The following is a 26,362-nucleotide window of genomic DNA, read 5'->3' on the forward strand; positions in this document are numbered from 1 at the left end:
CAGATCATTAAAACTAATCTTACAAAGGTGGAGATTGTAAAAACAGTAAGGTTAAAATTTACATAACGTAAAATTGATTACATTTGTGCCTGTTAGACTGTAGTTTCCATGCTCACTCCTTCATTAATCTTTATTTGCTCTCTCTCTGGCTTTTCTTTTATTCCCCTAATTTTTGCTATTTTTGGTTTGGTATTATATGCATTTTTGACTTTATTTTAATACTTTGTCCTCCTATGATCCTGATTTTACTTTTCCTGTTTTTCACTTTGTTTTTAGAACCAATTACTCAACAAACATTATACTTTTAATGTTCTGAAACCAAACAAATTTAGTACCAGTTTGCTGACTGCCAGTAAGGAACACGATGTGATGACATTGGTATGGCCGTAAGTTTAGAGCAGGAACCAGGTATAGGCAACTGTTATGCTCAGGGAATGTTCTGCACGGCCTATCAGATAGACCACCTGGTAATGGAACCCTGTGGTTGGAGGCCAGATGAGTTATTGCCTGTTTCCTTCCCCTACCTGCCAGACTGTGATAATGATAACTGTGCGACACCAGGATCTACAAGATGAATTGCATGCAGTGAGGGCCCTATCTGAGGTGCCTCCTTACCAGTACGGTCCCTGAAAGCAGAGCCTGAGCAGGGTGACAGAATCACTTTGGATTTAAACAAAAGAGCCAAGGTGCCTGTTTGATGTATTTTTTAGGGTAGCAGCAACTCAAAGGGAGAGGTAGCAACAACACAGTGGTGTTCCTTTTCAGAAAGACCGTCATGTTAAGTGTCGATTGGGCAGTGGGCCTTCCCAGGGACTCCAGCAGAGGCAGACATTCCCCATTGGGAGCTGCCAGTCAATCGGTGACTAACAGCTCTGCCATTGTTGGTCAGCACCCACCAAGGGAGTGATGCCATCTCCCAGCAGTGCAACCCACCTGAAGGCTCAGGATCGCTATGGGATCAAGGCCGCAAGTGGGTGATGGTGTGGGCGGAATTACAGTGAAGTTAGGGAACCAATAGCAAGGACATAGATCCTTCCTTCACAATGCAGGATCTCTCGATTATGCATTAGCCTGTGGACCTGATACACGTGAAGTGGGGGCAAGTGAGGACTGCAGGTGCTGGAGATTAGAGTCAAGAGTATGCTGCTGGAAAAGCACAGCAGGTCAGGCAGCAATAGCCCTTCATCAGGAATGTGAAGCCTACATATAATCCTGACATGCTTAACTTTACAGATTTCCTGCACTGGCAAACCCCCTGCCTGCTGTTGGGTGAACACCAGCCGCGGTGGGAGGTGACCCTTATGTGGGCACACTGGAACAAATTCAGTGATGGCACAGTGGGCATGACCATTCGTGACATTTTCTACCTTGGACCTGACCAGAGTAGATGTGGGAAGAATCCTCCTCCAATAGCCACTCATCTGAGTAATCTCCGTACACCCACCATGTGTTTAGACTGCCCAGTGAGTATACTGAACACCCAGTGAAAATAATGAAAGCCCAATGACTATACTGATAGCCCAGTGAGTATTCTGATAGCCTAGTCAGTATTCTGACAGCCCAATGAGTATACTGACAGCCCAATGACTGTACTAATAGCCCAATGAGTATACTGATAGCCCAATGAGTATACCGATAGCCCAGTGAGTATACCGATAGCCCAGTGAGTATACTGATAGCCCAGTGAGTGTACTGATAGTCCAGTGAGTGTACTGATAGTCCAGTGAGTGTACTGACAGCTCAATAGGTATACTATAGCACAATAAATAAACTGATAGTCCAGTGAGTATACTGATAGCCCAATGACTGATAGCCCAATGAGTATACTGATAGCTTAATGAGTATACTGATAGCCCAGTCAGTATACTGATAGCCCAGTGAGGCCAGAACCAGACAGGAAGGGGCAGGTTACAGGGCATTACTATATAACATAAGTCCTGCTGAATCTCCATTTCCAATTAGTCCACCTTCATCATCACTAACATTTCATGATCTGAATTTTGAAGAGGTTATGTAATGCAAAACTAGATGTTCTACAACTACCTCTAGGTTTAGCAATGGAATTGGATGAGTTTAGAATGGGATAACGATGTTGTGAGAGTGATGACACCAATTTTTCTTTTGGTTTTGTTTTGTTTTACCTTGCGTGATTTCTTAAATCCAGAAAGCACATCAGAATAAGTACAAGAAACATAAGAGAAAAAAGCGAATCAGTAAGTGTGAAATAAAGAATACATAGTCAAACACATTAGTAACTAATCAGAACATTAACAATACTTCAAGGGCTGTGAGATACTTTGTTAGGGATGGAGATTAACTTCCCAGATGAGCTTCGGTAATTGCACAGACTGTAAATGCAATCATCACATAGCTTTGTACCTCCTGCAGCCACATTCACAGACATGCATTTCACTGCATAGAAAGAACTTCATTAAAAGTGGTCACCATGGATATTGGATACGTGATGTGTTCCTGGTAATGTCAGGGCAAACAACCCCAAATTCACCTGCTCCTGTGGAAGACTCAAAGAGCCTCAGTGCCTCCCCCATGCAAAAAGATGAGAAAATTACTGTGCAGTCTTCAAATCTACTCTTCTCTGTTCCAGCACACTGGAATGGCAGCTACTTCTGAAAGATTTCCCTCTCCACCAATAAGTTTATTCCTCCATAACTCCTTGCATGGAACACAGGCTGCTTGTTTAATGAAGTAAGGGCCTTGAGCCACTTATAAAGATTGACTGACTACCATGAGTTTGTCTGTGTATCATCAATTTGCACATGCTGAACAGCAACCTCCAATATGGTGGAAAAGAAAAGCATGTGCATGACAAGATGGAGGTACACTATATCTGTGTAGGCAAAAAATAAAATCTGCCACATCGAGCACACAGCAGAACCTGGAACTTACTGTTTGCTTCATTAAATAGAGGGACTATTGGCTGCTTGAGAAACCTTTTAGGATGCATTCCTGTACTGGACCCAAGTGTGTTTTGGAAAACTGGGCCTGGGTGACATTTGGCTTACCAAGCTGTCCTTGAAGAGAGGCCATTATGAGCTGCATCAAATACTTGGTTGGACACAAGAGCCAGGAGATGCAGGAATGTTCTTCAGTATTCTACATTAAAACCACATAAGACTGGACAGGCCACCATGGACCATCATCATGTCTCATTGTTCCTCTCTTGATCTTGGCTCTCACCCTTGCCAATCACTGCAGACCATTTCCCACCCTTCCTTCCTGGTGGTTACACTCTCTATCTTTCAACTGCATCACCCCACCTGTCCCAAATGGTCTTCCTTTAATGGCTGACCTGTGGGACCTTTCAGTCCTTTTTCTTTTACTGCCCAGTGCCTCATTGCAATCCCATTTCTCACACTAAATACTGAAAACCAACCAATTCTGGGCACACATGAAATTTTACACTGTTATCTTTTAAGTTAGAGTAATCAGTTTAGAATTGATCAAGATTTCCATATCTAATGATAACATGTGCCACCCACTTCTCCAGAACACCTGCCCATTTGTCAGTAAATCATAAAAGGGGTTTTTCTGAGAACCTTTTTGGATCCATGACTTTTGTGGTTTGGTCTCTGCTTCATCACATTTGCACACACACATCACCCACATAGACGCTACTATTTTAATAGTTCACAGAGAGAGCAGATCCTCTGCATTCAAACCGCCCGGAAATTAAAATCTCTTAACTGATGTAGCAAGGAGAACACCTCCACACATGCAGTCCCTGCTAAAGGAAAATTTCTTTTCTGTTGACTTGTATCAGATCTGGTCCTAAACGTCAGTGGTAAAATGGTCTCTCTAGCCTTCAGTGAACATTTTTCAACCATCTTGCCCTTTCACCCACCTCTGTCCCACAACCCCGATCAGGTAAACTCTTTGAGATCCCATTCAGGTGTAAATTTTACACTCCCATGTCATCATAGGGGACAGGGACTGTACACAAGAGCTGTATTTTCGGCGGTTACTTTGATTGTCATGACCATTCAGACTGCTTCCAAAATATTCAACCACACAGCAAGATAGCAGCCAGAAGATATTTCCTTGTCTATTACAAGCATCTTGTAATTGTTATGTAGCACAGTATTACCATCAAAACTGAGGTCCATTTGATTGACTGAATTTTGGATTATCCAAACAAGTTCGCAAGATCCTGATACTTGGCTAACTGTGTTATCCAGCATTTGATTAACCAAACAAAATACTCCTCACATGTGTCCTTCAGATAATCAAGGTTCCTCTGACCCAGGATCCTTCAATCTACTGATAGCCCTTGCGCAGAACCCTGCACTTCTCTAGATGGGCAACAGGTGTCAGTGGTGTGCCATCTATGCTGACTGTGTCAGCTGGAAGCTATACAGTAAAACCCGAATTGAATTTCTGTGGCTTCTGCATGAATATTCGAGATTGCATACAGCTGCTAAAAACCGTATACTTCCTAATTTTTGAATTCTCCTGCCAATATTACATGCTCCTCTCAAAAGTAAACTGTTTTACAGCAGCATGTTCCACATTCCCCAATCAGGTACAGACTGCATGGTTTAGAACTGCAACATTGGACTGGAGAGCCATTGTACCATAGAGGAGCAAAGAATCCTTTATATTATCCTCGCCATTCCAAACATTGCAAAGTCCCTGGTGCCAGTCACAGCACTGAGGGGCCACTGTTTTCTGGGTGGAGGAAGGGTCACTTCAGACCATTTTCACAAATGGAGAAAAGCAGAGAAAAACAAAGAAAAATGAAGAAGGCTGCATGGTGGCACAGTGGTTAGTACTGCTGCCTCATAGCACTAGGGACCCAGGTTCAATTCCAGCCTCAGGTGACTCTCTGTGGGGAGTTTGCACATTCTCCCCATGTCTATGTGGGTTTCCTCCCAAAATCCAAAGATGTGTAGGTTAGGTGAATTGGCCATGCTAAATCGCCCATTGTGTTCAGGGATATGTAGGTTAGGGGTAAATGTAGAGGAATGGGTTTGGATGGGATACTCTTCAAAGGGTTGGTGTGGACTTGAAGGGCCTGTACTCATGTTGTATGGATTCTCTTAACACCTGAACGGTATTACAAAGAGGAAACCACATAGGGTGCCCTCTCTAACACATTCTCTTGTGCAGAACTCCAAACATAGACAAGCCACCAACTTGCACAAATTATTCTTTGATCCAAAGCCCAGCCCCAAGACCCTCTCACCACCAATGTTACTGCAATGGAGAGGAATGACGCAAGTGCCCGAAAAACATTCAACTGGAGCTGGTTGACATGATATCGACCAGCGGACTCCTGAACTGCAAATTAATTCCAGACATTTCTTCCATCATTCAGTATCTCAAGTAAAATACAATTGAATAGATTTTGCCAAACCTGCAGTCTATCGCTCATTATACACCCTAATTTCTGTGTCTTACTGTATGGTGATAGTGTCTCTGGGCCAGAAGATCCTGGTTCAAATCTCACCTGCCCCAGAGGTGTGACATAACATGCATGAGCAGGTTGGCTCAAAATAATTCACAAAAGAATTGCTAGGTTTTTTTTGGAAAACAGTGTCCTTATTCAGCTGTATGAAGAGGTTCCTTAAATCAGTCCAGGTATTGAAAAGTGAGAGCTTCTTGTTTCAGGAAGGTTTGTAGCTATTGACTCAGGCATAGTTTATACACAACTTGAAAATGTTCCACTCATTATAAATGCTCAGAGAATGAAGCAGTAAAACCTTCCAGGACACAGCAAATCTGACAAATATGGAGTATATTTTCCAATCAGAGATGTTACTCTGTGCCTCTGGAGCAGATCAGACTTCAACGCAAGTCTTCTAACTCAGTGGTATGGACGTTACCACTGCAACACAAAAGCCCACAAACATGTAGCACATTTCCAACCTGAATAATTCACAGCCGACAATAGGCAGATATTCCTTGTTACTTACCGGGGATTCACCATTGATGGGTTCACCATTATTAATGATCATCAATCCTTTTCGTCCATTTCTTTCAACAGTAACCACATTCCACACATTCAGTGGGATGCGTTCCTTACTCCTATTTTAAGGGAGAAAGGTTATCGGTCATTTTCAGCGAAGTATGCATCATGGTATTTTGAGTATTGTTAATCGAGAAGACAACAATTGCAGAAGCTGTGTTCCTAATCCATCATGAATATGTACACACCAGAGGTGATTCCCCAAACAGGCTCTGCTCCTAGGGAGTTTTTGGTTAGGCCACATACTGGAAATGGTGAGCAAGCCGCTTACAAAAGGGTGTGTTCAGTAAGTGAAGGTTCTTGATGTACTATCAAGAAGGAGTTTGATTTAGTTCTTGGGACGAAAGGGATCAAAAAGTATGGAGAGAAAGCAGGAATTGTGGACTGATTTCGATGACCAGCCACAATCATACAGAACGGCAGAGGGGACTCAAAAGGGCTGAATGGCCTAATCCTGTTCCTAATTCTATGTTTTTGTGCCTCTAATTTGTCCAAAGATGAGCCTCAATTAAGAGATTCACTGGGTTGGATTTTACGGTCATAGCAAGAACTTCATCTAAAGTACACAGAATGCTCAATGGGAAAATGTCAGCCTTCCAGGTTTGACCTGGCATTTCCAGACATTGAAGGTTATGGTTCAGGACACGGATCTTTGATCCGAGGGGTCGTGAAGGAAAATGTAGTTCCTTGCAGCATTTTTGTCTATTTGTTATGGAAATGTGGGAGCTGGAAAAGTAAGCTTGTTGACTGGCCAATGAGAAGACACCCTTCTCTCAACTGGCTTTTTTCAAAAGGCATCACATGATGAGAACAGGCAGTTTGGGCAACCAATAGGGGAAGGATATTGGTGCGACACATGAGAACATGCGATGTAGCCTCCAAGATTTCATCCAATCAAAGCTGATAAATTCAACTCTACTCCATAAGGAAGATGCGATTGTATAGAAGGGGCAGTCAATCAAATGGGAAACATGAGACTTTTCTGATTGAATTGAATTGAATTTATTGTCACGTGCCGAGGCACAGTGAAAAGTTGATCGCTTGTAAGGCTTTTGATTAAAATGAATGAAAGACCAGCTGATACTTTTTAGAATGCTTACTGATATGGGCATCTTACTGGTCTGGCCTCAACAAAATACCATTTAAATAAAGTGCACTGTTTCTCATCATTTATTCAATGAGCCCATCACAAAATGAACAAAGTCAACTGTCACACAAAAATTCTCATCTGTGCAGGTTATGGAATTTTTATTCACACACGTCTAACAAATACTAAAGCAGTCTTACCAGATAACTCATTACAGAGAGACAACTGCTTTAACCCGAGGGTTACCACACCTCAGGCGAGAAGATTAGATTAGATTACTTACAGTGTGGAAACAGGCCCTTCGGCCCAACAAGTCCACACCGACCCACCGAAGCGCAACCCACCCATTCCCCTACATTTACCCCTTTACCTAACACTACGGGCAATTTAGCATGGCCAATTCACCTGACCCGCACATCTTTGGAATGTGGGAGGAAACCGGAGCACCTGGAGGAAACCCACGCAGACACGGGGAGAATGTGCAAACTCCACACAGTCAGTCGCCTGAGGCGGGAAGTTGAGAAGGAGAGTCCCTCATGGTAACCTCAGCCAGTGTGGAAATTGAACCCAGGTTGTTTGCATTACTAACCAGCTGTGAAGCTAACCAACCCCATAATTAATAACAGAAACACTACAAAAAACAATGCATATAACCAGGTGACGGTTGAGGACAACCTTGTAGAAGAGGAACCCTCAAAATGCCAGGGCAATTGACAGGACTTAGACAAATAAAATATTTTCATGGCTTTATACACTGATCCCAAGGAGTTGTTCATCTCCATTTCCAAGGCTATATAGTGAGAATCTTAGTGCAAAATGACATATTTTTTAGCGTTACCTGATAACTGCTGGTCCTTTTCCGAGATCATATTTAAACTCTAAGTAACCATCTCGCAGGTTTAATGAAACAAAGTCTCCGCGGCCATCGGTCTTCTGCCCATTGTAAAATATCATTCCATTGCGATCAGTGGCCAAGAAGATTACCTCCATTGACAGCTTGTGACTGTAATGAAATCATACACGGACTGTCATATCAATCAATGGATTTTATGCCCACACTCCTTTCAATTAGTCTAACCTCAGTCTCACAATTCAGTCTTGATATCTTTTGTTTTTCATTTGTTCATCCCTGGGATCTGGGCGCTGCCCGTCTCCGCAGTGCTTTACCACAGAAGGAGGCCAGTTAGCCCATTGTTGCTGCATCTTAAATGAGCACCATTGCCAATCTGCTGTTTCTTCTTCATACCCTTTATTTTAATCAAATAACCATCCAATGCCCTCTTGAATGCCTCAATCCAACCTGCCTCCACCACATTTCCAGGCACTGCTGCTCACTGAGTGAGAAAGCTTTTTCTCACTTCACTCTTGCTTCTTTTGCATATCACTCCCATATCTATGCCCTCTTGTCCCTTTTACACTTGAACTCAGTGGCGGCTAGCTAAACATTTTGAGAGGTCAGCCTAGGGTCAACCATATTATTGTGAACCTGTACTCACATGTAAACCAGAGTGGGTAACATCACATTACACCACCATCTCGAGTCTGACCCAGTGGATAGCTCCATGGTCACTCAATAGTTATTCCCACAAGCTCAGCCAAGGAGATGAATTTGATGAGTATGGGGCAAGGAGAAATTCAATTTATTTGCCCAATACACCAGAGAACATGGGTTCTATCTTATCAACCTCATGCCCCAACAGTGTAGTTAGACATCAAAGTTTCTTTCCTATGAACTTGAGGATACATCATACACACTACCAATTCCTAAGGTCATTTAGACAGCTGTTGAAGAAGGAGCATTTGGGAATAGGTTATATTCGAGCTAAATTTGTGTTCCTCAAGCTCCCAAGCACTGTTTTAGTAATTTGATAATGTAAATATTGGAATTTTTATTCACTCACATCTAACAAATACTAAAGCAGTCTTACCAGACCACAGAGGCTGCTCACTCATTACACAGAGACAACAGCTGTCTACTACTTGGATAGAATCTAGTGTGCATTGGACCAAAGTGCAGCAACCCAAGTTAACTTTTCAGTGTCTCTTCCTGGAAGTGTACCTGTACTGCAACCATAGGTTCTTCAATAGATGAAGGGGCCATTGAGTAAATATAATATAGAGATTGATTTCACCTCCTTTCCTTCACCAAGGTCAACGTATTAAAGCCAGAATCCCATTTATTATGGTTTTCCGATCTGAAAATTCAGGTGTATCTGAATTCATTCAACGCAAGGGGCCAAACAGGGAAAGCAGATGAACTCAGGCATGGTTAGGAACGTGGGACTGGGATATCATAGCAGTTACAGAAACATGGCTCAGGGATGAGCAGGACTGGCAGCTGAATATTCCAGGATACAAATGCTACAGGAAGGATAGAAAGGGAGGCAAGAGAAAAGGGGGAGTGGCATTTTTGACAAGAGATAGCATTATAGCTGTGCTGATGGAGGATATTCCTGGAAATACATCCAGAGAAGTTATTTAGGTGGAACTGAGAAATAAGAAAGGGGTGATCACCTTTTTGGGATTGTATTATAGACTCCCTAATAGTCAGAGGGAAATTGAGAAACAAACATGTAAGGAGATCTCAGTTATCTGTAAGAATAATAGGGTGGTTATGGTAGGGGATTTTAACTTTCCAAACATAGACTGGGACTGCCATAGTGTTAAGGATTTAGGTGGAGAGGAACTTGTTAAGTGTGTACAGGAATATTTTCTGATTCAGTATGTGGATGTACCTACTAGAGAAGATGCAAAGCTTGTCCTACTCTTGGGAAATAAGGCAGGGCAGGTGACTGAGGTGTCAGTGGGGGAGCACTTTGAGGCCAGGGACCATAATTCTATTAGATTTAAAATAGCAATGGAAAGGGATAGACTAGATCTAAAAGTTGAAGTTCTAAATTGGAGAAAGGCCAATTCTGATGGTATTAGGCAAGAACCTTCAAAAGCTGAATGGGGACAGATTTTCACAGATAAAGGGATGGCTGGAAAATGGGAAGCCGTCAGAAATGAGATAATGAAAATCCAAAGAAAGTATATGGGCAGCACGCTGGCACAGTGGTTAGCACTGCTGCCTCACAGCGCTAGAGACCCGGGTTCAATTCCCGACTCAGGCGACTGACTGTGTGGAGTTTGCACATTCTCCCCGTGTCTGCGTGGGTTTCCTCCGGGTGCTCCGGTTTCCTCCCACAGTCCAAAGATGTGCAGGTCAGGTGAATTGGCCATGCTAAATTGCCCATAGTGTTAGGTAAAGGGGTAAATGTAGGGGTATGGGTGGGTAGCGTTTCAGCGGGTCGGTGTGGACTTGTTGGGCCGAAGGGCCTGTTTCCACACTGTAAGTAATCTAATCTATATTCCTGTGAGGGTGAAAGGAAAGGCTGGTAGGTTATAGGGAATGCTGGATGACTAAAGAAATTGAAGGAAGCATATGTCAGGTACAGACAGGATAGATCGAGTGAATCCTTAGAAGAGTATAAAGGAAGTAGGAGTATACTTAAGAGGGAAATCAGGGACAAGAGATAGCTTTGGCAAATAGAATTAAAGAGAATCCAAAGGGTTTTTACAAATACATTAAGGACCAACGGTTAACTAGGGAGAGAAAAGGACCCCTCAAAGATCAGCAAGGCGGCCTTTGTGTGGAGCCACAGTAGATGCGACAGATACTAAACATGTATTTTGCATCAGTATTTACTGTGGAAAAGGATATGGAAGATAGAGAAAGTAGCGAAATAGATGGTGACATCTTGCAAAATGTCCAGATTACAGAGGAGGAAATGCTGGATGTCTTGAAACACAAAGGATAAATCCCCAGGACCTGATCAGGTGTACCCTAGAACTCTATGGGAAGCTAGAGAAGTGATTGCTGGTCCTCTTGCTGAGATATTTGTATCATTGATAGTCACACTTGAGGTACTGGAAGACTGGAGGTTGGCTAACGTGGTGCCACTCTTTAAGAAGGGTAGTAAGGACAGGCCAGGGAACTATAGACCAGTGAGCCTGACGTTGATGGTGGGCAAGTTGTTGGAGGGAATTCTGAGGGACAGGATATACATGTATGTGGAAGGGCAAAGACTGATTAGGGATAGTCAACATGGTTTTGTGCATGGGAAATCATGTCTCACAAACTTGAGTGATTTTTTTGAAGAAGTAACAAAGAAGATTGATGAGGGCAGAGCGGTAGATGTGGTCTAAATGGACTTCAGTAAGATGTTCGACAAGGTTCCCCATGGGAGACTGGTTAGCAAGGTTAGATCTCATGGAATACAGGGAGAACTAGCCATTTGGATACAGAACTGGCTCAAAGGTAGAAGACAGAGGGTGGTGGTGTAGGGTTGTTTTTCAGACTGGAGGCCTGTGACCAGTGGAGTGCCACAAGGATCGGTGCTGGGTCCACTACTTTTTGTCATTTACATAAATGATTTGGATACGAGCATAAGAGGTACAGTTAGTAAGTTTGCAGATGATACCAAAATTGGAGGTGTAGTGGACAGCGAGAAGGTTACTTCAGATTACAACAGGATCTTGGTAAGATAGGCCAATGGGCCGGGAAGTGGCAAATGGAGTTTAATTCAGATAGGTGTGAGGTGCTGCATTTTAGGAAAGCAAATCTAAGCAGGACTTATACACTTAATGGTAAGGTCCTAGAGAGTGTTGCTGAACAAAGAGACTTTGGAGTACAGGTTCATAGCTCCCTGAAAGTGGAGTCGTAGGTGGATGGGATAGTGAAGAAGGCGTTTGGTATGCTTTCTTTTATTGGTCAGAGTATTGAGTACAGGAGTTGGGAGGTCATGTTGTGGCTGTACAGGACATTGGTTAGGCCACTGTTGGAATATTGAAAGCGATTCTGGTCTCCTTCCTATCAGAAAGATGTGAAATTTGAAAGGGTTCAGAAAAGATTTACAAGGATGTTGCCAGGATTGGAGGATTTGAGCTATAGGGAGAGGCTGAACAGGCTGGGCCTGTTTTCTCTGGACTGTTGGAGGTTGAGGGGTGACCTTATAGAGGTTTACAAAATTATGAGGGGCATGGATAGGGTAAATTGGCAAAGTCTTTTCCCTGGAGTGGGGGAGTCCAGAACTACAGGGCATAGGTTTAGGGTGAGAGAGCAAAGATAAAAAAAGGGACCTAAGGGGCAACTTTTTCATGCAGAGGGTGGTAAATGTATGAAATGAGCTGCCAGAGGAAGTGGTGAAGGCTGGTACAATTGCAACATTTAAAAGGCATCTGGATGAATATATGAATAGGAAGGGTTTGGAGGGATATGGGCCGGGTGCTAGCAGGTGGGACTAGATTGAGTTGGGATATCTGGTCGGCATGGACGGGTTGGACCAAAGGGTCTGTTTCCAAGTTGTACATCTCTATGACTATCTTATGCAGTTGAAATTTTACGAGTTAAGGTGTACTTTCCTTCACCAGCATGTGTTACTTCACACATAGAGCTGTCACTTTCCTGTTCTGTGGCCAACCTAGTCATTGTGGACAGTTTTTCTGTATCTTCCCCTCAACAATTGCAATGCCCTATCTTTCAGAGTAAATATTGATTTCTATTCCCCATGAGGCCAGCACCAACCTTTGTAAAATGTGCAACAATTCAGACTGAAAATTAGCTAAAAGGTTTTGAATTTGGAAATGGGTTTATGGAGGATAATTAGCATGGGGTCATTGCAAATCCTTTATTTTGGAGATTCATTCGGAAAGTAATTTCAGAGATGTGTTCACCCAGTCAGAGTACAGGTTGAGTCTAATTTTAGCACATTTCTATAAGCATCAAATCTACTCACAGCAATTCGCTAACAAACGTGTGGATTCCATTCATTTTGAGATAGGAAAGCCCATTAAACTCTGGAATGAAAGCAGTAGCTTGGTTCTGCTCAGATTCTGGTGGTAAAAGAAAAGAAGTTGCTGTCAATATGAACAAGTCAAAGCTGAAAACATTTAAAAGAAAATGGACATTAGTGAAAAGTTAAGATTTCAAAATCTACACTTCACCTTTCTCACTAACATGATGGTGCGTCTGGAGATGGTGCTGAGGAGATACTTTATGATGTCACCTGAGCGGGAGTGATTTGGAGATGAGATAGGCCTGGGGTTGTTCTCCTTATAGCAGGGAAGGCTGAGGGCTAATCTGATTGAGGCATGCAAACAGATAGAGCAGATAGGGGGTGGCTTTTCCCTGTAGTTGAGGGGCCAGTCACCAGTGGGCACAATTTTAAGTTAAGGAGCAGGAAGTTTACAGGGGCTTTTAGAAAATCTTTTTCACTCAACAGGTACAGGTTATTCTGCGATAACGTGTGTTCCAGCAACACCAATTGGCTATAACACAATTGACAAATTGTAGACACTGTTTGGAAATGCAAACTTTCTACTGAACAGATGTAGCAATTTTCTGCAGCGATATTCTACAGCATGATTTTCTATAGTACAAGATTGCAGAGGAATACAACTGTCGCATTATACCAGAACGTTCTATATGGGTATTTGGAACTCACCGCCCAAAAGCGTTATAAAGGCACAAACCCTCGAGACATTTAACAACTAAAGAGAGGAACACTTAAAACGCCATAGTATATAAGGCTCCGTGGTTTTCCAAGTGTTGGAAAATGGGATTAGAGTAGATTGATGTTTGATCCCCAACACAGACATGAAGGGACAAAGGGCCTCTTTCCTTTCTGTAAAACTCTATGATCTTGAAAACAGAGGCCAGTATCCTATCACCCCGTCACCTTTTATTTATACATGGAGAGCCCTTGATACTGGTCCAGCTTCCAAAAACCAGCTTTCAGAGTGAACAGAACCTCTGCCACTTCTATTTATTCTTATATTTTATTAAACAATTCACAGTTTACAAAACAATTTATAGCTGTATACAGAGAAACAGCAATTTTGCAAGGGAGGGGAATGGTAAAGCCTGGCTCCAAACTCTATCGTTCAACCGGTTTTCAGGGAAATGAGAAACCTCAAATCCCTGTCAAATACCTGTCAGCCAGAGCTCCCTGATTGGACCAGGTTAACATATTCTATGAGATCCACTTAGCTGCTCCCATTACAATCACTACAAACCCTACAGCTCTTGAGTTTGGAACCCTTTCTCATTGAAAGAAACTAAAAGCCAGGTCAAGTGCCACAAGAATAAACAAAATGGAAACACTAGTATTGGCTTTGGGTGACACAATTTGTGATGCCACCTCTGGTGGCTAGGTATACTGCCACTCATCTTTCAGACCACATGTGACTGATGGGCACTTGGATTTAATATGAAAGAGCTGCAGGATCCAATAGCTCCATTTCATTCCAACTAACACCAATGAGACATGGGAAGAGAAATCAGAGTGGACATTCCTGTCTTGAGGTTGTTCTGTCGGTGGAAGGAGGGGGGTCATGATGGAGGGTGGGGGCTATCCACAGGGACATGAGGGGTGCCACCAAGGGAGGAGGAGAGTCAGTGGTAGGGCAGGGCAGGATTTTGACATTGAGCAAGTCACTGTCCTGCGAGTGTGGGACATGGGGGTTGCTGAGTCAGTGAATCTGACGATACCATTTGGATAGCTTTAGGCTTGGCTCCTGGGGACCAGACAAGGTAACTAACAATGATGCAAATGGATTATGCAGTATTGCTAAACTCAGGAGGAAGATAAGTGTAATAAAAGACTCAGCCCAAATTCTGGCTCCTGATCGTCACCTAGTCACCTCTGTTTGGAAGTGCAGCTGCGGAGAATATTCACAGAATGAGATTGACTGCTCTGATGACCCTTTTGGTTAAATAACCTGCTGAAACTCAGTTGGTGGGCTTACTCATGCAGCAGTAATACTTGGCTGTGGTACAAGGAGGGGGTCTCAGCGGATACTAGAAATGAGGCGCACTGCTTCTAGTCTTGGTTACAACTGATAAGTAAACAAGTTGCTAAAATCCTGCAACTTCCTTCCGAACAGTGCTGTGGGAATACCTAACCCCTGTGGATTATAATAGTTCAAGAAAGCATCGAAACACCAACTTCTCAAGGATAATCAGGGATGAGCAATAAATGCTTATCCTCCCAGTGACCCTTGCATTCCACAAAATTTAAATAGTCAACACTTCCAAGACTTCAACATTAAAATAAATCCTTCCTGATGAAGGGATCCAGCCCGAAACGTCGATTTTCCTGCTCCTCGGATGTTGCCTGACCTGTTGTGCTATTCCAGCAACACACTCTCAACTTTAAAATAAATTCCCAAACACTCACAATCACCACATGCATTATATATCAGTGACAGTCCACAACCTTTTACGTCAATGTACTCCCTCAGCTAGGACAGCAATGACAGCATTACTGGCTACAACAGGAGACAATAAAAGTGTCTGTCTGATGATTAATGTCAAGCAATTCCTGCTGCAAAGTGCATGTCTGGAACTTTCCTGAATCCCTCAGATTCGAAGTGAAGGTGGTTGAGGGTTTGAGAGTTTCCTGCGGAGTGGGCTAACATTCTGCGCCCTCTTTCAGCACCATGCCAGCAATCCTGCCCCTACCATCCCCATCGTCCTGCTACCCCCCAAGCCCCATCCTCCCTTCCTTAGCTGTGGCCTGAGAATCTTGCTACTTCCTGACCCATGGTGGCTGTACTGCCATAAGTCACCACCATATTCCTAGTGGCGCTGATGGCAGTAAGCAGCTGCTGGTCCATGACTGACCGGCTTGGGTGGCCTGTTATAATTGGATGTTGGCATTGAATGCAACAATAGACAAGGGATATCAGGCAAGGACTTCTTCTGGGATCCTCTCGACTCAGGCTGCTGTTATCTGAGATTGAATGTGATGATGTCAAAGCTGTTTACACACGTGCTCATAGCTACTCCTCAGGAAAGTGTTTAATTAATCCTTTATTCCACACAAGTGGGATTTCAACCCCCAGGATTGTATATTTCCAGGGAACAACCCCAACTGGCCACCTTATGTGCCTGACTTATATTTAATTCAGGAAGACATTCCCCTCAAAATCACAGGACTCCCACTGGCTCTCAGGTCAACAGCTGAGACACCGTAGCCTAGTGTACAGTGTTCTGAAAAATAATCATATCGGGCTCGAATCATTAACCTTGTTTCTCTCTATATGGATTTTACCAAACCTGCTGAGTTTCTCCAGAACTTCCTATTTTTCTTTCAGATTTCCAGCATCCCCAGAATTTTGCTCCTATTTACCAGAACAGCTTTCATTGCAAATATCCCCTGTGGCTGAGCTCCATTCATGCTTTGATTATCTGTCCCAGTTCTTACAGGAAAATTGTCACTTGCAACAATTTCCAACGGCTGCTGAAAAGAAAGCAGCATTCCGTGCCCGCAATATTTTTCACACCACTTATTCCACATTGCCACAAAGCAACGATAAATCTCCATTTTGCTGCATGTTTCAGGGAAATAGATTTCAGTCACAGTTCCCTTCAATCAATCAATTTCTTTTCATTGAAAGGATTCTGAGTGTTCAGCTGCACTTCCAAGGTTTTGTTCAGATGATATAGAATATTCTTATCCCTGAGCTCTATCAATAGAAGAATAATCACTGAAGCAAAAACATAATATTAATTCTTTTAGCATATCTTCAAATGACATTTATCATTCAGCACATGCTGCCTTGAATCGTGTCGGTTCTTTGGCACTTTGCATTCTCCTGGGGAGGTATTGAATAGGTTTCATAGGCCTTACGTAGCATGTTAAATGCAACCTAGAGTACTTACTCAAAGTAATCAGTTTAAATAGGCAAAGGGTAGAAGGAGCATAAATGAATTCAAACTGCTTTATCGTTTATGTAGCTTTTTTAAGAAATGATTGATAGTAACTCTCTCCTGCCCACTGTGGTAACTATACATTTTATATATTAGGGACTTGACAGGTAAGATGGTGAGTGTTTCTCGTTGTGGAAAAGTCTAGAACCATAAGACCATAAGAAATAGGAACAACAGGAGGCTGTTCGGCCCCTCAAGCCTCCTCAACCATTCAATAGGATCACAGCTGATCTGACAAAGCTCCTCAGGTCCACTTTCCTCCCCTTTCCCCATAACTTATGATTCCCTGACTGATCAAGAATCTATCTCAGCCTTTAATAAACACTCTGCCCCCACAGCTCTGTGGCAAGGAGTTGCAAAGGCTCACAAACTCTCCGAGAGAAGAAATTCCTCCTCCTCTCAGTATTAAATTGGCATCCCTTTATTTTGAGTGTTATGGACCAGGTCAGACCCCCTCAAAGTACTTCAAGAAGGTAGCCCAGACCCTAACTTTTCTAGTTGTTTTAAACAGGTGCAAGGCGGATATTCCAGGAGTGATGTAGCTGGCCCATCCACTTAGATTTAAGCAAAACAGAATTCATTTGCAAGATTACTGAGTAACACACAGAATATAGAATAATTTAAAAACCTATATGACTCTATCACAACTTAATGATGCTGTTCCAATTGCCTGCAACAATCCCCGAAAACACCCTTTGGCAAAGAAGGTAAAATTGAACACAGGATCTTACAGGAGAGAGAGAGAGAGATTCAGCATGGAACACCTTCTTCCATGGAACTGTCTCTTCCTCAAAAGCAACTGACTGTTTGCTCAAACTAAAACCAGAGCAAAGCTGAGCTGGGAGAACTGGCCATTCCCCTTTCATTGTACAAGTAGTTGTTTAAAAATTTAATAACTTCTTCAACCCAGACATTTTGGCAACTCTGCCTCATAGAACACTTTTGGAAAAAGAACACTCTTGGGAAAGGAGCAGGATTGTCACATGAGACTATGTCCTCTGGTCCTAGATTCTCCATGACGGGGAATATCCTCTCATCATTTACCCTGTCAATCCTCTTTAAATTAAAGTGTCCTGTATGTTTCAATGAGATCACCTCTCATTCTTCTAAACTCCAGTGAGTAGAGTCCAAAACTGCTTGACTTTTACTCATAAAACAATCCCCCCCATTGCCAAGGATTACCCTAGTGAGCCTTCTTTGAACTACCTCGAATGAAATAATACCTTCCCTTAAATGAGGGGACCAAAACTGCTCTCGGTACTCCAGATGCATTCACCAGCACCTTGCACTCGAGGGTGCAACTCAGAATCAGGGGTCACCAATTGAAGTTGAAAATAAGGAAGAATTTCTTCTCTCAGACGGTAGTGAATCTGTCAAATACTTTGCCTCAGAGGGCTGTAGAAGTTGGGTCATTAGGTATGTTCAAGGCAGAGATAGTCGGATTTTTAAATCAGTAACAGGATCAGAGTTTATGAGGAAAAGATAGGGAAGTGGAGTTGATTATCAGATCAGCCACGATATCATTGAATGGCAGAGCAGGCTCAATGGGATGAATGGCTCACTTTTGCTCTCATGTCCTCCAGTTTTACTTGACTTTTTATCTGGAAAGTCCCATAAACCTAAGTCACACTTCAGCTCTCAGAAACCTGTTCTTACTGATTAAAACAGGACAGTGCAAAGAGCACAAATGTTCTCAGCGGCAAAATCATCCTGACTGCAAATTCAAGTGTGGATATTTTTGAGATCAACATATGAAGAGACGGTATTACACACCCCTGGAGCAGGTGGGACTTTTAACCCAAGCATCGGACATAAGGTACAACCTTGGAACTCAGGTAAGCATCAGAACCCCCAGTCCCTGTGTTCCATTAGCAGAACACACCTCTGAATATCTGAACTGTTAGAACACTAGATGTTTCTGTATTCAGGAAAAATTTCCTTGAATTCGCTTTCAGTGGACAAAACAGTTTCCATGAAAATCCAGCCCAGCTGGAAGTAGGTCAGGAGCTAGTGTTGAACAAATAGCATTTCGAAATGAGCTTAGAGCGCCACTTATTGATGAAGTAAAGAACTGCAAGAGCTGCAAACACAAATCCAAGACAATGACCACACTTGTCGCCCAAGCTTCCAACCTTTCCTTAAACCTATCAAAATTATATTTTTTTGTGGGGGTTTCACTTTTGTTATCCTCTTTCTCAAATAATTCTCCCCACAACAGCACATTCACGGACATTTTGAAAAAATACATCAGGTATGCATTGAGTAAAATACAATTAACTTGCAAACTGACTTTATCACTGCAGGATTTCACTAATCTTTCCTTCAAATGTTCAACCTAACTTGATCTTCTGATTGGGGCAGCCACCTGGAGAGAAGCCTTCAAGGATTCAGGGTCGATAAATGAAGCAAAGCTCAAGCAACAGTGAATTAAATTCAACTTCAGCCACTTTCTACCACAGGGTCCAAGTCACATAGGAATCTGTCATACTGCAGTATAAAATGATCATTAATGTCCTTTCTTCTTCTTCAACCTCCAACTTGTTGATTGCCATAGAGTGATAATGGTTCAAAGGAGGCCCCTCAGCCCATTGAGTCCAAGTCAATTCCTTATACAGCAAGCCAAAATATCCTCTTTCAGTGCTCTGTCCCCATAGTCCTTCAGTTCCGTTAAGATCTCAACCAATCTCCTCTTGAAATTGTTCACTGTCTTCTCCTCCCTTCACAGGCAGTGAATTCTGCGTCATCACCATTTGCTGCATAAAAAAAAAGCCCAGGCTGCATCCTGACCTCAAAACCTTTCATTCAGTCCTAGTCCTTCAACCTTTAGTTTAATGTGAATAACTTTTCTTCATTTATTCTCACTAAACTATTACAATCTGGTTCACTTTGATTAAATTCCCCCTCAATTTCCTCTGCTGCATAGATGACAATACCGGCTTCTCCAAGATTGTAAGCAAAAAGTCAGCCACAATCTGTTATCTCTGTTTCCTAGCCCAATAACAGTTTCTCGGCTGATACTTCTGAGCCTTGCCAGCACGGAGTCGATTACTCAGCCTCATTTTTCCAAAAAAAAGACTTACATTTGTTAGCACGTCATTGGGAGAGAGAGAGAGCAAGAGAGAGTAACAGAAATAGATAGAAAATGAGAGGACAGAGACAACGCAAGAAGAGACAGAGAGAGAATGGGACGAGCCCAAGAGGGGAGAACGTGAGAGAGAAAGAGAGAGTGTGTGCAACCAAGACAGAATGGGAGAATAGAATGAGAGAATGAGAAAGAGAGAGAATGTGAAAGAGAACTAGAGGGAGAGAAAGAGAGAGCACAGTGAGAGAGGAGAGAGGGAGAGCAACAGAGGGAGAGAGAATGTGACACACAGAATGAGAGAGAAAATGAAAAAGAGAGTGAGACAGAAAAAGTGAGTGAGAGATGGAGAGAAAGTGAGCAAAAGAGCAAACGCAAGTGAGCAAGACAGTAAGAGAGAGAAAGAGAAAGCCAGAGTTAGAAATAAGAGACAGAACAACTGAGAGGGAACACAAGACAGTGAGAGAGGAGAGAGAGCAAGAGAGAAAGAGAATGTGAGAAACAGAATGACAGAGAAAATGAGAAAGTGAGAGAGGGAGAACAAGAGAGAGAGGGGGAAAGTGAGCGAGAGAGAGAGAATACAAGAGTGAAAGACCAAGAAAGAGAGAACCCGAGCTAGGATGAGAGAGAGGCTATTGCAGCTGATATGTAAACTCAAATTTCTACTCTGTCCTCAAATCTCCACGAAGCATCCAAAATTATATCTCTCTTTTTAAGAGAAGCAATAGTGATTGTTTCCAATACGTCTATTCACAGCACCTGTGTTTGTACTTTCAGCTGACACAAGTTTCATAAAGGCAATGAAAGAAACATGAAATCAGCTGTACATGAGTAGAAAACCTTTCATCACCAATCAATGTGTCACTAATATTTTCAATTTAATCACTTGCTGGTTTCTAATGGAAGCGCTTCTGACTGAGTAATCAGTGCTTTGATTGATCTGTATTTCAACCGTAAGAAAAATCACTGATCACTGAACTGTAGGCCGCTGCTGCTGGCTGATTTATCACTTGCTCGGTTTGAAAATACAGCACTACATGTTACCTCTTTCACAGAAGTCTCCCTCACGTCCCATTGGACATTCACACTTCGCTCCGCCTTCAGGTAGCACCAAACATTTCGCTAACGGGTGGCAGGGGTTGGGGTCACAAGGGTTGTGCTCATCTGCACACGTTGCTCCTGCAAATGTATCAAATTATATTGCAATGGTTGCATCCTGGCATCTTACAGTTCTAACCTATATTATGCATACCAGCAAACATTAAGGAACTTATGCAAACATTAAGGAATTTATGCAAACATTAAGGAATTTTCAATGAATATTCAGGAATCTTAAGCAAATGCTAAGATATTTTAAAAAAAATAAAGATAGTGACCCATGAATAAGGCTTGTGTGGACTTCCTGTTGGGCAGCTCAGTAGCTGGTTTGGCAAAGTATTGAAAATAATAGGTTATCACAGCTACAAATGGCTTTGGAGATGGGCATTGAGGGCAAAACCTCTAAATGTGCAGATGAGGCTAAGCTAGGGGGAATAGTGAATTGTGAGGATGATGCTGAATGATGTCTGAGGGACACTGACAGGTTGGCGAAATGGGCAGACATCTGGCAGATGAATTTCAATCAGGGAAATGTAAGGCAGTGCGTTTTAGCAGAAGAAACACAGAGTGCGAGAATGGTACAGCTTTGAGGGGAATACAGGAACACAGGGCCCTTGGGACTGATGTGCATGATTTTCTGAAGATGGCCAGGCAAGTTGAAATAGTTGTTCAGAAGGCTTATACGATCCTTAGGTTAATAAGTAGAGGCACAGAGTATAAAAGGTGATGCTACACCTGGACCAATCATTGGTCAAGCCACATTTGGAACATTGTGTTCAGTTCTAAACACCTTATTTAAGCGTGGGTGTCAGAGCTCTGGACAGAGTTCAAAGGAGATTTACTAGAATGATACCAGGAATGAGGAATTTTCAATACAAGGAAAGGTTAGAAAAATGGGCCTTTTCACCTTGGAGGAGAGATTAAGAGGTGACCTTTTCGGGATGTTCTAAATTCTGAACAAATTAAAGACAGATATTCTGTTTCCACCAGTTGGCATGTCAGTATCTAGGAGTCACAGTTTCAAAATTGACAGCAATGGAGCTAGGAATAAGATGAGGAGAAACTTCTTTATCCAGAAAGGGGTTCGGATTTGAGAATGCTGCCTGGGAGAGTGGCGGAAGTGGATTCCATGGGAGTTTCAAAAGAGACCTGGATATATATATGAAAGTGATATATATTTAGAGGGCGACAGGGCTGGGGCTGGAGTGTGGGAGTAACTGCGTCGCTCTTTGGGGAGCTGATACCATTACGATGGGTCGAATGGCCTCCTTCTCTACTGTCAAATTCTATGATCCTAAAAAGTGGAATTCTTTGCGAAGCCTGAACAAAAACAGGGATGAAAGAAAGTTTGGAGTGGAAGTGTTTTCTGTTCAAAGGCATTTTCTACATTTATCAGTTGTTCAGGAACCCAAGTACTGTACTGTGGTATGCTTCAGTTCTGAAAAAGTTAAAAATCACACAATACCAGGTCATAGTCCGACAGGTTTAATTGGAAGCCCAAGTTTTTGGACTGCTGCTCCTCACAACCACCTGATGAAGGAACGTCGCTCCGAAAGCTAGTGCTTTCAAATTAAACCTGTTGGACTATAACCTGGTGTTGTGTGATTTTTAACTTTGTCCACCCCAGTCCAACTCCAGCTCCTCCAAATCATTCTGAAAAAGGAACACTTATTCAGTTTTTATATCCAAAAAAGCACCACATCTGACCAGAGGGAAGAGATAGCCAAGCGAAAACATAAGGGGTGGCACTGTGGCTCAGTGGTTAGCATTGTTGCCTCACAGCACCAGGGACCTGGGTTCAATTCCTGCCTCAGGTGACTGTCTGCATGGAGTTTGCACATTCTCCCCATGGCTGTGTGAGTTTCCTTTGGGTGCTCTGGTTTCCTCCCACAATCCAAAGATGTGCAGGTTAGGTGAATTGGCCGTGTTAAGTTGCCCATAGTGTCAGGTGCATTAGTCAGGGGTAAGTGTAGGGCGAGTCTAAGTGGGTTGTTCTTCGGAGGGTCGGTGTGAACTTCTTGGGCTGAAGGGTTTGTTTCCATACTGTAGGGGTTCTAATCTAAGCTGAAAATGTGTTGCTGGTTAAAGCACAGCAGGTTAGGCAGCATCCAAGGAACAGGAAATTCGACGTTTCGGGCCAAAGCCCTTCATCAGGAATGAGGAAAGTGTGTCCAGCAGGCTAAGATAAAAGGTAGGGAGGAGGGACTTGGGGGAGGGGCGATGGAGATGTGATAGGTGGAAGGAGGTCAAGGTGAGGGTGATAGGCCGGAGTGGGGTGGGGGCGGAGAGGTCAGGAAGAAGATTGCAGGTTAGGAGGGCGGTGCTGAGTTCAAGGGAATCAACTGAGACAAGGTGGGGGGGAGGGGAAATGAGGAAACTGGAGAAATCTGAGTTCATCCCTTGTGGTTGGAGGGTTCCCAAGCGGAAGATGAGGCGCTCTTCCTCCAACCGTCGTGTTGTTATGTTCTGCCGGTGGAGGAGTCCAAGGACCTGCATGTCCTCGGTGGAGTGGGAGGGAGAGTTAAAGTGTTGAGCCACGGGGTGGTTGGGTTGGTTGGTCCGGGCGTCCCAGAGGTGTTCCCTGAAGCATTCTGCAAGTAGGCGGCCCGTCTCCCCAATATAGAGGAGGCCACATCGGGTGCAGCGGATGCAATAGATGATGTGTGTGGAGGCGCAGGTGAATTTGTGGCGGATATGGAAGGATCCCTTGGGGCCTTGGAGAAAAGTAAGGGAGGAGGTGTGGGCGCAAGTTTTGCATTTCCTGCGGTTGCAGGGGAAGGTGCCGGGAGTGGAGGTTGGGTTGGTGGTGGGGGGGGGGGGGGGGGGGGGTTCTAATCTAAACCTAATATATATCCAGATCTTTGAGCCTGCTTGTCATTAACTCTGGTTGTGTCTGATCTTCTACCTCCACTCTGCACTTCACCCCTATCCCTTGATCTCCTCAGGTTACTTTCTGAAGTAAGGCTTGACTTACTGCCACCAAAGCAATGTGTATTCAACTCAACAGTGATGAGTCTGTCTACCAGCACCAAGCTGTCATGTTTTGTTCCCAGTATCAGACAATTTTGTGGTCCCTACAGATGAGGAATGTAATTTAGGTTACAACTCATATCAGGACTTTGGAAGTGTTCTGCAGTGAGCTGTCATTTACCAGGAATTTTTCAGGCATGTACCAAGCAGAACCGATATATACAGGACAGATTTTTATTCCATCTGTCTTAACCCCATCAAGCCCAAGTTCCACTGACAAAAGGACAATGCTTCAACAAATTGTGGCATCCAGTTCCTTTTGAAAAAGGGACAGTTTTTATAAATTAGTAAACACACAGAGCTTGGAATCTTGAGTTTCTGGAAATTAAGTCATCAGTATCAATATGCACAAGACTTTCGTTTTTAATTGTACTCTTTGATGGACTTTTTCAGTTTGCTATGTGCTGACACACTCAGAATGCCATCAAGTGTTCAGCTCTTGAAGAATGCATGTACTTTCTGTTGTCTGCTGTTCATGTAGACAATCTTTCTGCCAGGGACACATCCTAGTTAATTAATGGCTTAGTAAGAGAAAGGGCTAAGGAAAGCTTTGAACAAAGACGTGGCTGGATTAATTAGTTAGAGCTTATTAGGACTCTGTTAAAGTTAAGGTACTTTGACACAGTGCCACATGGAAGCTGCTAAATACGATAAGCAGGGAGGCTGCAGAAGGAATTGGACAGGCTAGGAGAGTGGGCAAAGAAGTGCCAGATCGAATATAATGTGGGAAAGTTTGAGGCTATGCATATTGCTAGGAAGAACAGAGGCCTGGACTATTTTCTAAATGGGGAAAAGCTTCAGAAAGCTGAAGCACAAAGGGATTTAGGAGTTCCAGTTGAGGATTCTCTTAAGGTTAACGTGCAGGTACAGTGGGCGGTCAGGAAGGCAAATGCAATGTTCGCATTCATTCTGAGAGGGCTAGAAAGCAAGAGCAGAGGTTTACTGCTGAGGCTGTATAAGGCATTGGTCAGATCACATTTGGAATGTTGTAACCAGTTTTGGGTCTCCTATCTAGGGAAGGATGTGTTGGCCTTGGAGGGGGTCCAGAGGAGGTTCACAAGAACTATCCTGAGAATGAAGGGCTTGTCACATGAGGAGTGGTTGAGGACTCTGAGTCTGTACTTGGTGGAGTTTAGAAAGATGAGGAGTGATCTCTTTGCAACTGATACAATGAGGGGCCTAGAATGAGTGGATGTGGAGAATACTACTAGTAGGAGAGAATAGGAACTGAGGACACAGCCTCAGAGTGAACGGACTGAGGAGGAATTTCTTTAGCCAGTGGGTGGTGACTCTGGAACTCATTGCTGTAGAAGGCTGTGGAGCCCAAATCATTGAGTGTGTTTAAGACAGACATAGACAAGCTCTTGATTAGTAAGGGGATTGAGGGCTGCAGGGAGAAGGCAGGAGAATGAAGTTGAGAAACATGTCAACCATGATTGACTGGTGGACGAGATTTGATGGGCTGACTAACCATGAACCTATCTATTTCAACATTTGTGTAAAGATTTGTAGCTTGGGTGCCAGTTGCTGTGGTTGTGGGCATATTCGCTAAGCTAGGAAGTTGATTTGAAGACGTTTCATCTTCTGTCTTGGTGACATCTTCAGTGCTTTGGAGCCTCGTGTGAAGCGCTGTATCTTCTGGAATTTATTTGGTTCTGTTCCTACTGCCAACGATAGTAGGACAAACTAAACAACCAGAGAATTTGAGGAGCATGGCATTCATCCATGGATTCCATCAACAAAAACATTGACCTAGACCCAATATAGTGACCGCAACAACAAACAATCCGAAACAGCAGGAACAGAACCAAATAAATTCCAGAAGACACAGCACAGCAGCACTTCACAGGAGGCTCCTATGCCTTGAGGATGTCACCGAGACAGGGAATGGAACATCTGCAAATCAACTTCCCAGCTCGGTGAACGTACCCTCAACTACATCAAAGTATCTATTTCTCTGGGTGGGTTGAGGGTTGGTATGGATTCAATGGGTCGAACGACCTGCTTCCACACTGCAGCGATTCTATGATTCTCATTGTGTGAGGATCACGCTTCAGTCCTTTACACTTCCCCTAACTAATGCACCTCACCTATGGGCAATTTAGCAAATTACCTAACCTGCACAAGTTTGGATTGTGGGAGGAAACCACAGCACCCGGAGAACATGCAAACTCCACACAGACAGTCGCCTGAGGCTGGGACCGAACCTGGGTCCCCGGCACTGTGAGGCAGCAATGCTAACCACTGAAGCACCGTGCGGCCCTGAAGAAGAATGACTTTGCTACCTGTTATGAGAATTAGAACTTTGTTTACTGTCTTGCCTTAATT

The 26,362-nt window shown here is 43.3% G+C and overlaps 1 protein-coding gene across 3 annotated transcripts in view; it reads right to left on the reverse strand.

The window, feature by feature from the left end:
* Positions 1-26,362, reverse strand: part of agrn (agrin) — a 526,525-nt gene that overhangs the window by 33,108 nt on the left and 467,055 nt on the right. For all 3 annotated transcript variants that reach the window (XM_060852337.1, XM_060852336.1, XM_060852339.1), the window contains 4 exons: positions 20,951-21,085; positions 12,851-12,947; positions 7,912-8,076; positions 5,934-6,045 (listed from right to left, as the gene is read on the reverse strand). In XM_060852337.1, the coding sequence (XP_060708320.1) occupies positions 5,934-6,045; positions 7,912-8,076; positions 12,851-12,947; positions 20,951-21,085 (509 nt within the window). The remainder of the gene's footprint in view (positions 1-5,933; positions 6,046-7,911; positions 8,077-12,850; positions 12,948-20,950; positions 21,086-26,362) is intronic.

Source organism: Hemiscyllium ocellatum, chromosome 37, assembly GCF_020745735.1.
Source record: "Hemiscyllium ocellatum isolate sHemOce1 chromosome 37, sHemOce1.pat.X.cur, whole genome shotgun sequence".
Lineage (NCBI taxonomy): Eukaryota > Metazoa > Chordata > Chondrichthyes > Orectolobiformes > Hemiscylliidae > Hemiscyllium > Hemiscyllium ocellatum.